At 36.5% G+C, this 16,031-nt stretch overlaps 1 protein-coding gene across 3 annotated transcripts in view; it reads right to left on the bottom strand.

Annotated features, from left to right (window-relative positions):
- The window catches only part of TMEM39A (transmembrane protein 39A), a 32,613-nt gene that overhangs the window by 1,346 nt on the left and 15,236 nt on the right, over window positions 1-16,031 (bottom strand). For 2 of the 3 annotated variants that reach the window (XM_036349221.1, XM_036349223.1), the window contains 5 exons: window positions 14,589-14,672; window positions 10,209-10,363; window positions 4,739-5,087; window positions 3,771-3,958; window positions 1,755-1,875 (listed from right to left, as the gene is read on the bottom strand). In XM_036349221.1, coding sequence (XP_036205114.1) covers window positions 1,755-1,875; window positions 3,771-3,958; window positions 4,739-5,087; window positions 10,209-10,363; window positions 14,589-14,672 — 897 coding nt within the window. The remainder of the gene's footprint in view (window positions 1-1,754; window positions 1,876-3,770; window positions 3,959-4,738; window positions 5,088-10,208; window positions 10,364-14,588; window positions 14,673-16,031) is intronic. The other variant, XM_036349222.1, reaches the window with a different exon arrangement.

Genomic DNA, 16,031 nt, shown 5'->3' on the forward strand with positions numbered 1-16,031 from the left:
AGCTCTAAAAGATAGCCAGCTTCTCAGGGTCCTTTGGAAGAAAGAAAACATTTAACCTGGGTTTTTTACATGATATCCAGAAGTATCCTGTATAAAAATTGGCTCAGAATTAATATTCTTAATGGACTCAGTCAATTTCAGATTGTATGGCAATTATAACAATTATAATTAAATGTGCTAGTAAGCTATAAACTGAATGAGTAAAAAAGGTGAGTACAGGCTTTAAATTCTAACAGCTATAGGTCACAGGCACATTTGAAATGAGTTTTCTCAAATGCCAGTGTGCCTGAGAATCATTTCCAAACATGTAAATGCTGCAAATTCCTGGGATCCTTCAGATTCTGACTCAGAAGGCTGAGGCTGCAGCCTCCGTCACTGGTTTTAAAGGGTGAGCCAGGTGACATATGCAAGTGGCCCACAGACCACTTTGAGAAGCACTGATTTACCTGTTTGGTCATGCACAATCAGTAATAAATTAACATTCCTAAAACTCCTTTGGATTCCATCTGATTCTCCAGCTGTCCAGTGCTAGCAAGGAAAATACTTATTTTTCAATCAGAAAATTCTAATACAACATCTGGTTATTGTAGGTTTCCAGGGGACAGCGAGGGCCAACAGAATTAATGGCCTCTGGGATTCGCTGGCTGAATTAAATACTCTGCACAGAAACCAAATGCTTATGCAGTGTGACTTAAGTCTACTCCTCCATCATAAGGCAATCCCACAGGAGGCCAGAAAGAGATGCTTATAGTTTCCTCACTCAAGGGTCTTTCACCTTCCGCATGCTCCTCCCAACCTCCACCCTGCCCCACCCTTCCTGGTATTTACAAACATCCTGCCCTGATTCAAGTCCACATATTTAATTGCAAGACCCTTAGTAGCAAACACCTGCAAAACTAGAAAGGTCATGTACCCCCACAAGGAGCATAGTAGGAAGGGAGAAAAGAATACAGGTATCTCAAAACAATGGTCTCCAATTATTTTTTAGAATATGATCTCCATTTAAAGGTAATGCACTGCACTATGGGCATTTTTATTAAGAACGGTCCCTGCATGCACCTTCTTTCCCCATTCTCATTGGTCATCTGGCCATTCTCAGATAAGTAAACACTTCTGTCCCCTAGAGCCAGAATTTCTGGAAAACTGAAAGATCAAGAACATAACCCAAGGCATAAATTCAAATGGAAGAGAAGCTGTGTTTAGTGGATGTCTATTGCTTTTTCCTTTTTAACTTTTAAGCCTTTTTCCCTTTTAATACAGAAAAAAGTTAGGCTTCAGATCATGGCAGTTGTCTGACTTTCCAAAGGAAAGTCAAGGTATTTTAAGGAGATGATACATATCACAGATACAAAAACAAAAAACAAAAACAGAAAAACAAAACCCATCCCATTACATTACTATATTAAATATTGCTTAAGGATACACAGATACAATATAATAAGGATATCATTAAATCAAACTATTACAAATAAAAATTATAAGATGAAAAAGGCAAGTCTTAAGTAACTGTCTACTCATATCAAGTAATACTACTAGACTCAACAAATTCTGATGTAACTAGGGAAACAAGTTGAAGCTGGGATAATGGTATTTGACCTTGAAGCTGCCTTTCAGAAGACAGTTCCAAAGGACAAGGGCCATTATTATAGAAACAATAATTACCATGTACTAATTCCCTAGTATGTGCTACACACACACAGGCCTCCTAAACTTACCCCTAAGCTTATGTTTGAAAAGAAATAAGCGGTACTTGCATAAAAGCGGGCATGGGATACATCGGAAGGCACTGCCACGTTGTAGGGCCCCATGGCTCTATATAAGCATCTGCTATGTCGCACCAGCACCCCTTGAGGCCATATTGTGTTTTCTGACCAACTAAGGGAGAAAGAAATGCAATGTTAGCATACTGGCAATTACAGATAAGGGAGTGTCTGGCAAGCCAGCTATACGTCTATGGAAGAAATTAAGTATTTCAGGCTTCATCTGCCTGAATTCTGAAAAAACAGTTTCCCATGGTCAAACTGGAAGGAGTTAAAAAGGATTTGTTATTATAACTTCATTGCTATACAGCAGAGAGAAGCTGCAAAGTGATACAGCTTGCTCAGTGGCAAAGGACTAAGAGGCTTAGGAGAACGAGCAAAAATAAATGTGTAAGTAAGGCATCTAAGAGCCAGAAAATCAAATGTAAGCAAGTGGATCGTCATCTGAATCCCATGTGAGCAGAGTCTACTGGTGGAAATGCTAGAGGGAACAAACAAGACGAGAAAGTGGATGGCTAGAACAGAGTGGAGAAATTAACAGGTTGTCAAGTTAGCATGACATGTACTGCAGAATTATAACCCAAAGAGCTATATAGAAAATCAGTTTATTACATACTTGGAACACTTCACATATGCAAGAAGCTAGATAGAAGAACACAGAGACACACAAGGTACAGACACAGACTTCTCTTGTTACTGCTTTCTTGGTTTATTTTTATAGAGGTTCCTCTAGGAAAAAGAAGTTATGGAAGAAGCTTCATTCTTTCCAGCACCAATGTAATGGAGTTGGGGTGGGATGGGAATTTTCAGGTTAAGCTTTTTTAAAAAAACTAAGTTAATTCATGTCTTCCTGATTTTGGAAAAGTTAGTTTCCTAAGAGAAGAACTGGGACAGCATTTTAGATATGTTAAAAAAAATTCTAGCACCCTGAAGCTTTCCCAGTTCAGAAAATGTTCCGTCAGCCTTGCTCACACTTACCAGCATTAAAGTGACGATACACCTCATGGCCATGTGCCATCAGGAGCCTGAAGATGTACAGTACTAGTACTGTGGATTGTATTTTCAATTTTTATTGAAATTTGTCCTTTGCCCACAGTCGGGTTTCTCTCAGCCTGGCCCAATCTCTTTCAGTTCCTGGGCTTGAAGGCCTGTGCTAATCTGTATCAGACATCAAGGCAGATAATTGAAGGGAGGACTGTGAAGGGGAGAGGGGAAGGGAAGGTCACCTCAATCTGTCCCACTTAATTAGGGAAGAATTTCTAAGTGATGGAATTTGTGAAATGTTCAAATTATAAAAAGGGAGGAAGATGAAGATGGTCCAGATCTGAGAGAAAGGCATGATGAAGGCTCATTAGTGAGAGAACAAAGGGTTATAAAGTTAGCCATTTTGGGTCAGAGGAACCATGCAGAGAAATGACTGACAAGGGGACACAATGAAACGAATACTCAGAGAGAAGTCAATTGGAGGCAGTTTTCATTAAATCCTGGAAAAGTAGGGAAATATTCATTAGCTAGTTTGGAAAGAAAAAAATTAATTAAAAGTACAGAAAAAATACAAACTTGCATTTATTAGAAAGAAAAGATGAGAGAAGGAAATTCCAGCTACCTAAGCGTGAGATGATTAGCTAGCACCTGTTTAGCTGTGGCAATGAAGATGAAAAGATGATCTTATAGTCTTTTAAAGAGAATTAAAAATATATCATGACTCTGAACTTTGGCAAAGGGTTAAGACTGAAAGAAAACTCCAAGATTATAGCTTGGGAAACAAATTAGACACTCTAGTGATTGGGCAGTTCAAAGGTAGGAGGCATTTAAGAAGGGACTAAGGATGGTGGTGGAAATGAGTTAATGTCCCCTGCGTTCAGTTTAGAGTGATGACAAGCATCCATGTAGACAAAAACTAAAAATTAAATGTTCAAAGCCAAGAACAAGAATGACATACAAAGCAAATAAACATGACCAGCAGCATGTAGAAAGGTGTTATATGGTTTTACCCTCTGGCCTACTCACATGTGCTGTGGAGCATTGCTGTAGGACCCATGTTCAAGCTTCTGCCACTTGCCCAGATGAGCAGCTGATTTATGTAGCAAATCGCAGTATTTGGATGGCAGCAGCTGTGTGGTAAGCATGACAAAAGCATTGATCCATACCATAATGAGGTGCTCGCACGACCAGCGCATGTCATAGTACTGGGTACTCTGGAAGAGATTAGAAGAGAGAGAAATGACCCATGTACCAGTGAACAAGAAGGCAGAGATGGGTGTGTGTACATATGCCCTGCAGACAAATGCCACACTGAGTCACACATGCACTGGTTGTCTGCTGTCCGTGCAGAAAGTTCAAGAGCAGGCTCCTCCAAAATCCTTCAACCTGACTTTCTGACTGTGTGAGGTAGGGCTGGGAGGGAGAGGCAGTTGTATCTTAAGTGCTTCCTTTCTGGAAGAAGTGAGAGCTCTCTGAGAATGACCACTCCGGCTGCAGATGTGCTTCTCAACAAGTGAAGGAAAGGCACTAAAATGTGCCAAAGGATTTTGGGCCCAGTGACATCCAGACCATTTTTCTTTTCTACTGAAGTAAATTGAAGTTTAGATAGAGGTTAGATTAAAATCAAAGAAACTCCTGATAACCATGTTAAGATCAATCACAGTAGGCTAAATTTTATTGAACCTTGGTCCTCTTTTAAACTACTACATACTAATACTATTATAAGTACAAGTTTTATTCTCCCGGGAAACTGAAAGGAAAAAAACTTTAAAAAAAAGGGGGGAGGGGAGAAAAAAAGAAGGGACCACCACGGGTGCATCACATATATGGAAATACCTATCCGCCAACCAGGAGCGGTATTAGTGCACTCCAGATGCAGCCGAACTCCACCATCCAGGCTGCCAAGGGGGAGACAGAGAAAAGGGGGATTAAATAAGAAATACCCAGTTTATGTCATTCACACACAAATCGAGGAAGCACATATAACCACTTACCTTCACAAAACACAGGGGGAGAAATGCAACATAGTAGGCACTGAAGAGGGAGTTGAAGAGAACTTCCTTGATTCTGTGGTTGAAATCTGCTTTCAGACATTCTACTTCATTGCGAATGAGGTCTGGAGATAGAGGGCAGCTGTGGGTGGGGATGGGTGTGGCATTATTAAATTGTTCTTTGAGAGACTCCAGCAATAAGGAGAGGAAGTCTTTGGATTTGGCCAAGCCACCCACAGTTGAGGCACTTTCCTCCACTGCCTGGTGCTGAACCACGTAGTTATAGTCTGTGAGAAGAAGATGAGCTCTACTATCTTGGTGGAAACAGCAGAGAGGAACATAAACACCAAACCTGCAGAAAAAGGTGAACATGAAAATGAGGCCACAGATGCCACCTCACATAGATCGCACAACTATGTTAGTAAAACAGTCAGGATCCACCAGAGTGAACATAATATATCGGGGATTTTGCTGATGAAAAATTCATTATTTGGGAAGCTCTTTAACTCAGTTCTTCCCACAAAGGCAATATATATTCATTGTAGATAAAAGAAAACTACAGAAAGTCAGAATGACAAAATATTAATCACCTAAAAATAACCATTTTTATAATTAGGTGCACAGACTTTATACTTTTTTCTATGTTTAGCATCATATAGTATGAACTGTTTTATATCCTGCTGTTTTAACTTTGGGTGTATTGAGCATTTTCTGTCATTAAGTACTTTTCTGTAACAATTTTTAAAGATACTATAGTATTTTCATATAGTTATACTATAATTTACCCATTTCTCTCTTTCTGGAAACCTACGCTGTTTCTTATTTCCCACTACCATAAATATCAATGGGATAAGCACTTTCCTACACAGATCTTTGTGTACATCTGGTAATTTTCGAATACCTTGCCCTTCACACAGTTTTCTTTCCTAGTCAGGAGTTCCCTGCCTCTCCACTACATCACCCACCCACTCCCAAAGGCACTCCTAATTTCCCTTGCCAGGTTATTTTTCTCCACAGAACTTACCATTCCATATATTTTACATGTTTATTATTTGGTATGGTTTTTTTTTCCTTTGGTCTATATATCCTTCACTACAATGTAAACTCCATGAACCAGAGATTTTAGTCTGCTTAATCCACTGCTGTATCCTTGATGCCTAGAGTTGTGGCTGAATCATACTAGGCACTCAGTAACTATTTGGTAAAATAATTTTAAAATTCCACAAGTATGATAAATTTCTACAAGCAGAATTACTTGGTTAAAGAACTGAATCTTTTTCATAACTTCTTAGTTATTCCAAACTTTGGTTCCTTAAAAATTTTTTAAAATACTTCCCTAAGTCCTTATTAAGTAACTAGAGGCCTGGTGCATGGAATTCATGCACAGGTAGGGTTCCCAGGCCTGGCCAGCGATCAGGGCCAATTAGGTTCCCCACCTCCGAGCTGAGTTGTTCTAATTACCTAAACAGACAGCCAGTCAATCCTACATGTGACTAATACCAGCTAAGATCAGGAAAGCCTCCTGATTTCCAGCTGACCCCAGCACATGCAGAGTAAATACATATTGTAGCATGCTACCTTGGTTTTGTGGTTTGTTACAGCATTATGTGGCAATAGACAACTGATACAGGATAGAAAGAAAGTGGAAATTTAGCATCAAAGGCTTAGACCAGGGAGCACTCTGTAAGGTAAAGGAAATTATTCATTAAAGAACTTTTAAAGAGGGTTAATAAAATGATTCAACTTCCATTTTGAAAATCATTCTAGCTACAATGAAAAATGGAGTAGAGGAGGGGAAAATGGGTTATCAGAAGACTAGGTGGAAGTTTAGAATGTAATAGCAGAGATTAACAACAGGGGACAGATTCAAAATAAATATACGCGCTAAAACTGTAAGTCTTTGGACTAACTTATAGTAAACTGAGAAGCGATTTGAGAATCACATTTTTTTTTAGAGGCAGAAAATAATCCCTTTCTTTTTTAACCTATAAATAAACAATAAAGATGTAGTTAATGCCACTGTCTAGTATTTTAAATTTCTCATAATTTTTAAACTGAAGTTAGATAAAAGTTATACAACTTTTGAAAAGAAGGTAAATATATTTCAACCTAAATTTTGTTTAAATTACAAGACTATTTCATTGTTTTACAGGGGTGTGGAGAGCTTTCAAGAATAAGGGAGCTTTTTTATATACCTAAATTGAAATGAAAAGGCATGCTAGCCATTTTGATAATGATAATCCTATTAAACTTGAACAAAATATTCCTTGATATACTCATAATTAGCCTTTCAAATCAGATATAGTTAACCTTCTAACCCAGTGGTTCTCAACCTGTGGGTCACGACCCCTTTGGCGGTCAAACGACCTTTTCACAGGGGTCACCTAAGACCATCCTGCATATCAGATATTTACATTACGATTCATAACAGTAGCAACATTACAGTTATGAAGTAGCAACGAAAATAATTTTATGGTTGGGTCATAACATGAAGAACTGTATTTAAAGGGCCAGAAGGTTGAGAACCACTGTTCTAACCGATTCAACCAGCTGTTGTTGGTAAATACAATAATTATCTGTTTTCAACTCAAAGCACCTACAATGTTAATCTAGACATATTGAAACAGATTTATAATTGTTTACACAATATAATTAGACCTACCCACAGTACAATCAATACAAAGCCCCTTCTTGCCATCCTTGCCTGCATAATCTGATTATGCCTTGATTTTATACTATGTGATTACCCATATAAATTCATGCTTACACTTAAGACCCATAAATGGTATAAAGCAATGATTCTTAAACTTGAACAAGTATCAGAATAATCTGGAGGTCATGTTAAAAGACAAATTGCTTGGCCCTACTTTCTAGAACAGTGATTCTCAACCTTCCTAATGCCGCAACCCTTTAATACAGTTCCTCATGTTGTGGTGACCCCCAACCATAAAATTATTTTCGTTGCTACTTCATAACTATAATTTTGCTACTGTTATGAATCGTAATGTAAATATCTGATATGCAGGATGTATTTTCATTGTTACAAATTGAACATAATTAAAGCATAGTGATTAATCACAAAAACAATATGTAATTATATATGGTCTTAGGCGACCCCTGTGAAAGGGTCGTTCGACCCCCAAAGGGGTCACGACCCACAGGTTGAGAACCACTGTTCTAGAGTTTCTGTTTCAGTAGATTTGGGGTAGATTCTGAGAATTTCTATTTCTAGCAAACTTCCAGGAGATGTTGATGTTGCTGTTCTAGGAACCACACTTTGAACTACTGAATACAGAGAATGTAATGGTTAACAAGGGCTCTGGAATAAAAAAGACCTGAGACTTTCTCACTAACTGTCTGACCAGGAGTAAGTTTTTAAATCTCTTAATCTGTCTTTACCTTTGGCAAAGACTGCTAATTGTCTGCCAACAGCTACTGTTCTCCCATTCTTTATAGCAACAGAATTTTTAGTTGAGATACACCTGACTTACTAAAGATAGCAGGAGCCTTGGACACCATGGAGCTGCCACAGCTATCAAAGATCACTTACACACATACTGTACAGGAGAGAGGAACACATTTCTAACCTTTTTAAGCTAGTGATATTTTGAATCTGTTACAGCAGACTTAATACACTACCTCCTGAGTTACTGTGATGTTTCCATGAGGTGATGTTTATAAACACTTACCCTAGCATTTAGCATATAAAAAGAGCTCAATAAATGTTTGCTATCTACTAATATCCAATGAAGAAAGTATTAGCTAGTATTATGCAAAGTAGTTAGTTTAATAAGTATAAGATGATACCATTATACACCCTTCATAAAGGCAAAAATTTAAAAAAACAGAAAACATCAATGTTGACAAAAATGTGGAGCAACCATAACTCTTACTAGTAAAAATTGGTAAGAGGATAAAATGATGCAATTTCTTTGGGAAAAGGTCTGGTAGGTTCTTATAAAACTTAATATAATCTTATCTTATGGCCTAGCAATGCCACACCTAGAAATTTCTCCCAAGAGAATGAAAATATATCTTTAGAAAAAAGACTTGTATAAGAATGTGCATAACAGTTTTATTTTTAATAAGAGTCCCAAACTGGAAACAACCCAGGCATACAAAAATAGGAAAATAAACAAACTGTGGTATATTCACACAATGAAATATTACTGACACATAAAATCACATAGATGAATCTGAAAAACAATATGCTGAGTAAAAGATACCTTACACAAAGTGTACATACTGTATGATTCCTTTTTTTTTTTTTTTAATATATTTTATTGATTTTTTACTGCGAGGAAGGGAGAGGGATAGAAAGTTAGAAACATCGATGAGAGAGGAACATCGATCAGCTGCCTCCTGCACACCCTCCACTGGGGATATGCCCGCAACCAAGGTACATGCCCTTGACTGGAATCGAACCCGGGACCCTTGAGTCCGCAGGCTGACGCTCTATCCACTGAGCCAAACCGGTCAGGGCGTATGATTCCTTTTATATGAAATTCAGAACAGGCAAACTAATCTATAGTAGAAATAAATCAAAACAATGGATGCCTCTGAGAACCAGGGGCTAGGGGTTGATTGGAAGGGGGAATAAAGGAACCTTCAGAGTAATGATGTTCTATATTGGGATAGCAGTTTGAATTATACAGGTATCTATTTATTTGTTTATAAAAATATATTTTATTGATTTTTTAGAGAGAGGAAGGGAGAGGGATAAAGAGTTAGAATCATGGATGAGAGAGAAACACTGATCAGCTGCCTCCTTCACATCCCCTACTGGGGATGTGCCTGCAGCCAAGGTACATGCCCTTGACCGGAATTGAACCGGGACCCTTCAGTCCACAGGCCAACGCTCTATCCACTGAGCCAAACCGGTCAGGGCTACACAGGTATTTATTAAAGCTCGTAAATGTACATAAGATTTGTGAATTTTATTGTATATGAATTCTACTTAAAAAAAAAAAAAAAAAGACTGTAACCAAATATCAAACTCTAGTTATTGATATGCATATGCTGACATTTTGTTTTATAATAAGATGTTGGTCAAAAAAAGTACATAAGTTTATAGGGCCTCAATATGGCATACATTGTAACATGAACCCCAAGTTCAAAGTAATTTGACCAAAATGGTAAGACTGCTTTAGCCAGTTTATTCAACTAACATTAGTCATCACTTATGCCAATACAGCCAGTACTTTATTTGGTGAACAGAGTAAATTAAAACATATTCTCTACTGGTCGGAGAGCTATACTCCTCAGGCTTCCTGGGGAAGTCCTAGTTTATATCTAATGTATCCCAGTTTAGAAAATAAATTATAAGGCCACCCTACTCACTGATTTTTCCAGTATTTCCTGGTTTATATTTGAAGAATTTCATTTTTCTCTCTTTTATACTCTCTTTATATACTATCATCTGCATGACCCAAATCATTTCTTACTAATAAAATGGAAAAACTGGAGTACTCACGGGTAGCCAAGGAAAAGGAGATTGAGGACTGAATGGCTTCGGAAGAGATTGACGAGCGTCCAACAAAGCACCCATCCACACAAAGTGAGCAGCACCAAGCGAGCTGATATCAGAACCATGTAGTGAATCATAGATGCTGCACCCGCCTTAGTGGCCTACAAGTTTGGAAGCACCAAAAGGAACATTTTATAAATCACCTTATACAAAAACAATGTGACTCAAATAAGAACTTGGTAGATTTAGTGGAAGTTAAACTGTGCCAGAGAAAGAGAGAGAGAGAGAGAGAGAGAGAGAGAGAGAGAGAGAGAGAGAGAGAGAGAGAGAGAAAGGAAGAAAAAAGAAGAAAAACTGTCCCACCCCACCTATCTTCCTCATTCTTGAAGATTAAGACATCTCCAGGCAGTTAACTGTTCCCATAGTGCCTCATAGAGACCTTCTTTAAGTTCTTATGATATTATCTAATTTATTTACATTGGGATTTCCCAAAGTACGGTCCATGAACTATATTCATCAGAATCACTTGGGTTGCTTACTGAACATGCTAATTCCTACTGACTTCCCTCATCAGATATAGGGACCAAAACCACAAGTCAAGGAAACTGTATTTTAATAACCCACCAAGGGACTTCTATGTATATAAAGATATTAATTTATCTGACTCCAGACTAGATTATAATGACCTCAACAGTAGTAAGTTTCCATTTTTCTTTGACTCCTTCCCCCATTCTGTTTCCTAAATAATGTTTAATAAATTACTGAAGCTTCAAAAAATATCTTCTTTGACAAATTCCTATATAAACAAAAGTTTCTTTTCTGACTTTTGTAAACATGGAAATACGGCATAATCACCTTATATCACAGCTGTTCAAACATTTTTCTTTAATCCCAAATCTTTAAAACTGATTGACTATAATAAGAAACATATTAGTCTAAACATGAAGCTCTGCAATGCCATTTTCTTTCAAAGTGAACTAGGAAGAAGAAAATGAGCAAAATGCAGGAGAAAATGGTCGATTCCTATAACCTCTAAAACAGCAGAATCAAAACCCAGAAATGGGGGGAAAAATTATCTGGATTCAATAACATGGGAGGGGATAAGGAGCTTTTCAGATTTCTATTACATACCCATTTCTTATTTTACCCAACATACTACATAGCATATATAATATATATGCAATATATACTATTTACATAGTTCCTTACAAATGCAAAGAAACAGTTGAATTAATACCATAATGAACTGCTCACATCTCAAACTGTAAGAAAGTCTCCAGCTGTTCTCAGCCAGAGCAGGGTAAATAGCTGTATGCAACTCCTCTGATACACCTCATGCCAACGTACCCCATGTTTCAAAGCCTAGGGAAGATATTTAAGCCACTGGAATTACTCCGCTGCCTCCTTTCTCAAAAGTTTACAATTAAAAATAAAAAGGCTCCTCTGCCCAATGTCACCAGAACAGCAGAGCTCAGATATAATTTTTGCCCATTTCAGATATACCAGGTCCTGGGACACAGTGGTAACCAAGATCTCTGCATGAGGCTGATCAACCAAAACAGACACGTATTAAACTCACATTTACAGAAGTAATTATTTTTACAGTTGTGACAAGTAGTGCTATAGGAAAAGAGTAGGCTGCTGTGGAGAACAAATAACAGGAGACCCTAACCTAGGGAAGGCTACCTGAGGAAGTGACATTTCAGCTGAGATCTAAAGAATAAGCAAGAATTAGTCAAGTAAGAAGTAGAAAATATTCCTTACACTAGGTTAAGTTAGAAATACAGGATTTAAAACTATATACAGATAATGTCCCAAATAGCCGCACAATATACAGATAATGCCCCCCCAAATATATATATATATAGATATATAGATATATATAGATATAGATATATATACAGATATTTATATATATGTATATTCTCTATATGCATATAAAAATTAGAAAGAAATATATCAAAATGTGGTTCTTTTAATAATGGCATTGTAATCGTTTTAAATGTTCTGCTTAATATTTTAGTATTTTCCAAGTTTTCTTCAATAAAATGTACTCTTCTTCTATGTAGAAAAACAACTTTTTAAAAAGAGAGTTGCTCAGGTTGGTGAAAGAACAGTAAGTAACTTTTGGTCTTGTGGAGCAAGCAGAGAAGTAGGGTGGGCATGGAGGTGAATGAACAGTCTATCTAGTTGGAGAGGTATTCCTCCCAGAACAGTGTTTAGCTTTCTGAATTAATTACCTCCAGCCTCTCCTTAAAAATGATTGGTCTTTCTCAGAGTAGGGGTCCTTTCTGTGATATAAGCAAAACAAAAGGCAAACATATTTTAATAGAAGGAAGGAAAGATGATTTAAGAGGGATATTATCCATCAAATTTAAGTATTTTAGAAAGAGAATCACTATATAGCTCTTAAACTTCTGAATAGATAAAATATTCAATTGACATTGCTCAAAATACAAAATGTTTAACAGTATTTGTAGTGAAGTTTCCCTCCTACTGGTCTTGTCTCTCAGTCACCAAGTAGGCAGGCCATTATTAGTTATATGTCCTTCTAGAGATAATTTACTCATATATAAGGTAATATATATTCCTTTCACCTGTCTTATGTACTTTGCTTTTTTCACTTGGTATCTTATGGGTCAGTAAGTGAAGACATTTTCATCATTTTAATAGCTGCATGCTATTTATTCCATTATGTTGATATACCATAATTATTTAATATTCCCTTTCTAATGGACACTAAGGTACAGATTTAAATCTGACTAGAAATCTGCTTAAAATTAGCTTAAATCTTTTGTTCTCAGTAAGAATTACAGGTTCTTTAACAAACAGCTAATGCACTCTCCAGCTAAGCTTACGCAAAAACTGTTAAAACTATTGTGAAACAATTAGCAAAAGAAAAAATAGAGTATTTCAGAGTACTTCAAGTTATAATTTTTGTAGCTCCAAGGTAGATCCCCAGTTAGGAAGGGTTTACACACTAACTGGACATACTAATTTGACATACACAAGTACCATTTTTAAGTATCTGAGGAGATGAAACAAAATCACTCCCTGCCTGTTTTAATAGATGTAATCATAACTCTCCACCGAGTTCCTCTAAGAAAAGAACATAGTTTCTCAACATATCCAAAAGTAAACATCTATTTTCATAACCTAAATAAAGAACTTGGAAGAAAAGGTTATAAACTGCCTTTCCCACTGTGAAAAACAGATGATCCTACTACCAATTTTTTCATTCTAATTTAAATGATTTTCACGATTTAATATCTGCAATTACTCTTGTGTTTGTAGAAATAAGGTTCCTGAAAATTAGCGCTTATAGACACAAAAACTTCCCGTGAAGAAAAAGTTGCCTTGGTTATCTGTGATTATAGTAACTATTTATTCAAAATTTCACACTGAATTATGAACTCCAAGATTAAAATTATTAGCCTCTTTAACTAAGTTAATTTTTTTTTGGTAATCATTTATAGGCACAAGATAAAAAAATCTTAAGAAAACACATTTATCCCCTTCCCCCAACTGGGGTTTACAAATACATAAAAAATTATAACAATGGCCAATTCTATTAACAATTTTTAATTTTTAAAAAGATCACATTAATAATGTCCCAATTCTTTCCTCCACTGACCACTAAACTTAGATTCTACTCTTCAAGATTACTCTTATGCCAATTTGGATGTTATTTTAAAATTCCAAATTTTAATTAACTGAAACAAATGCTTCTGGCTAGCAACTCTACAAATGGCATAGACATAATTTCAAGTGAATGTTACTTGAAACAATGTTTTAGATACAACTGTTTATTTACATAAAACTTCATATCAATAGTTATCTAAAATTCATCCAATTTTACTGTAACTATTAAAATTAGAAAGACTGTAGCCCTGACCGGTTTGGCTCACTGGATAGAGCATCAGCCTGGGGACTGAAGGGTCCCAGGTTCGATTCCGGTCAAGGCATGTACCTTAGTTGCAGGCACATCCCCGGTGAAGGGTGTGCAGGAGGCAGCTGAACGATGCTTCTCTCTCATCGATGTTTCTAACTCTCTATCCCTCTCCCTTCCTCTCTGTAAAAAATCAATAAAATATATTTTTAAAAAAAATTAGAAAGACTGTATTGTACTGAAGAATTTGGAAGCTACAAATGAAACTCCTACTGGACAAATGAGATTTCTAACAGTTCTTTTGAGTTATATCACACTTGACTTTTAAATATATTATAGGAAAAACTTTTAAAAAGAACCAACACAATTCACATGGGAGTAAAATAAATTTATAATTATATTTAAATTATACTTGGACATTTCATGTTTTCAATCTGACCCCATTCTAGTAACTAACTCTAGCTATAAGTGATAGAATATAGTGAATGAACTGTTACCTCTGAGATGAGGGCCCATACCAGCCTCCTTGCAAGCATCACTGTGATGAATGCTGCCAAGTGGTAATCAATGAGATGAAAATTCTATAAGAGAAACAAATAACTTCATCAGAAAGAAATATCTGTATCGTTGGAATTGTTATATGAAGAGGTTTGTTTCCTCAAAAGATCTTCCTTACATCACCTTACACTTACAGACCACAGGAATCTGAGAGAGCATGAAGAGACTGCCTATCTTCTACTTCTTTCTATGACAAGATGCTTTAACTTTTCAAACACTATTTAAACTATCTCGAATGTATTCCTCTCCTTTCTTGAAAGTTTACTGTATTAAAAGGGAAAGATTACAGTTTTGGGTTAACAAGTGATAACCTACAGAATTATGGCAAGAATAATTTATCTAAAATGCCATATTTATGAGTGACAAATTTAATGAATCAGAATTACCAATCTTTTGGGGTTACTGCTGTTGGTCTCTTTTGGCTAAGAGCTTATGTTGATCTAATTGAGCGATGTCTCTCTCTCACATTGAAGTTTCTCTCTCTCTTCTTCCCTCCCTCCCTTTACACTCTCTCTAAAAATCAATGGAAAAAATATCCCCAGATGAGGATAAACAAATACATAAAAAAGTACAAATTGGTAGTCACAAAATAATCATGGGGATGTAAGGCAGAGCTCAGGGAACATACTCAATAATACTGTAATAACTATGTATGGCCCCAGGTGGATCCTTGAAATATCCAGGGACCACTCTGTAAAGTATATGATTATCTAACCACCATACCGTACACCTGAAACCAATACAAAATAGTATTAAAGGTAAACTGTACTTAAAAAAATTAAAATTAAAAAATATAATGACTGGGAAGGGAGGTACAGAGCCAATTTAAATTGGTGGTTGAGGAGAATAACTCTGAGAAGGTCGCATTTTGGGCTGAGAGCTAAATGACAAAAGAGCACCAGCTCATTTCAGCCTTCTTGCTGATTTCAAGCACACCAGGCATATATTTTCCTGCCATAGGGCCTTTGTGATTACTTTTTTCTTTAAAATGTATCCCAAATCTGTCCACTCCATCTCCACTGCTACTGACCCTCTTTTCAATCCATATTCATTTCCACCTGAATCTCTGCCCCGAGATCTTGTCATTGCTGGTGCTCTAGTATTACCTTTAATAAAATTTTGTACTGGTTTCAGGTGTACAGTATAGTGGTTAGATAATCATATACTTTACAATAAAGTGGTCCCCAGATATTTCAAGGATCCCATGGGACCGTACATAATTGTTACAATATAATTGACTATATGCCCTGTGCTCTACTTTATATCCCCATGATTATTTTGTGACTACAAATTTGTACTTTTTTTTGTTGTTTGCTTTTTGTTAATCCTCATTTTTTTTTAAATATATTTTATTGATTTTTTACAGAGAGGAAGGGAGAGAG

This window comes from Myotis myotis, unplaced genomic scaffold (assembly GCF_014108235.1).
Source record: "Myotis myotis isolate mMyoMyo1 unplaced genomic scaffold, mMyoMyo1.p scaffold_m19_p_2, whole genome shotgun sequence".
NCBI classification, from domain to species: Eukaryota; Metazoa; Chordata; class Mammalia; order Chiroptera; family Vespertilionidae; genus Myotis; species Myotis myotis.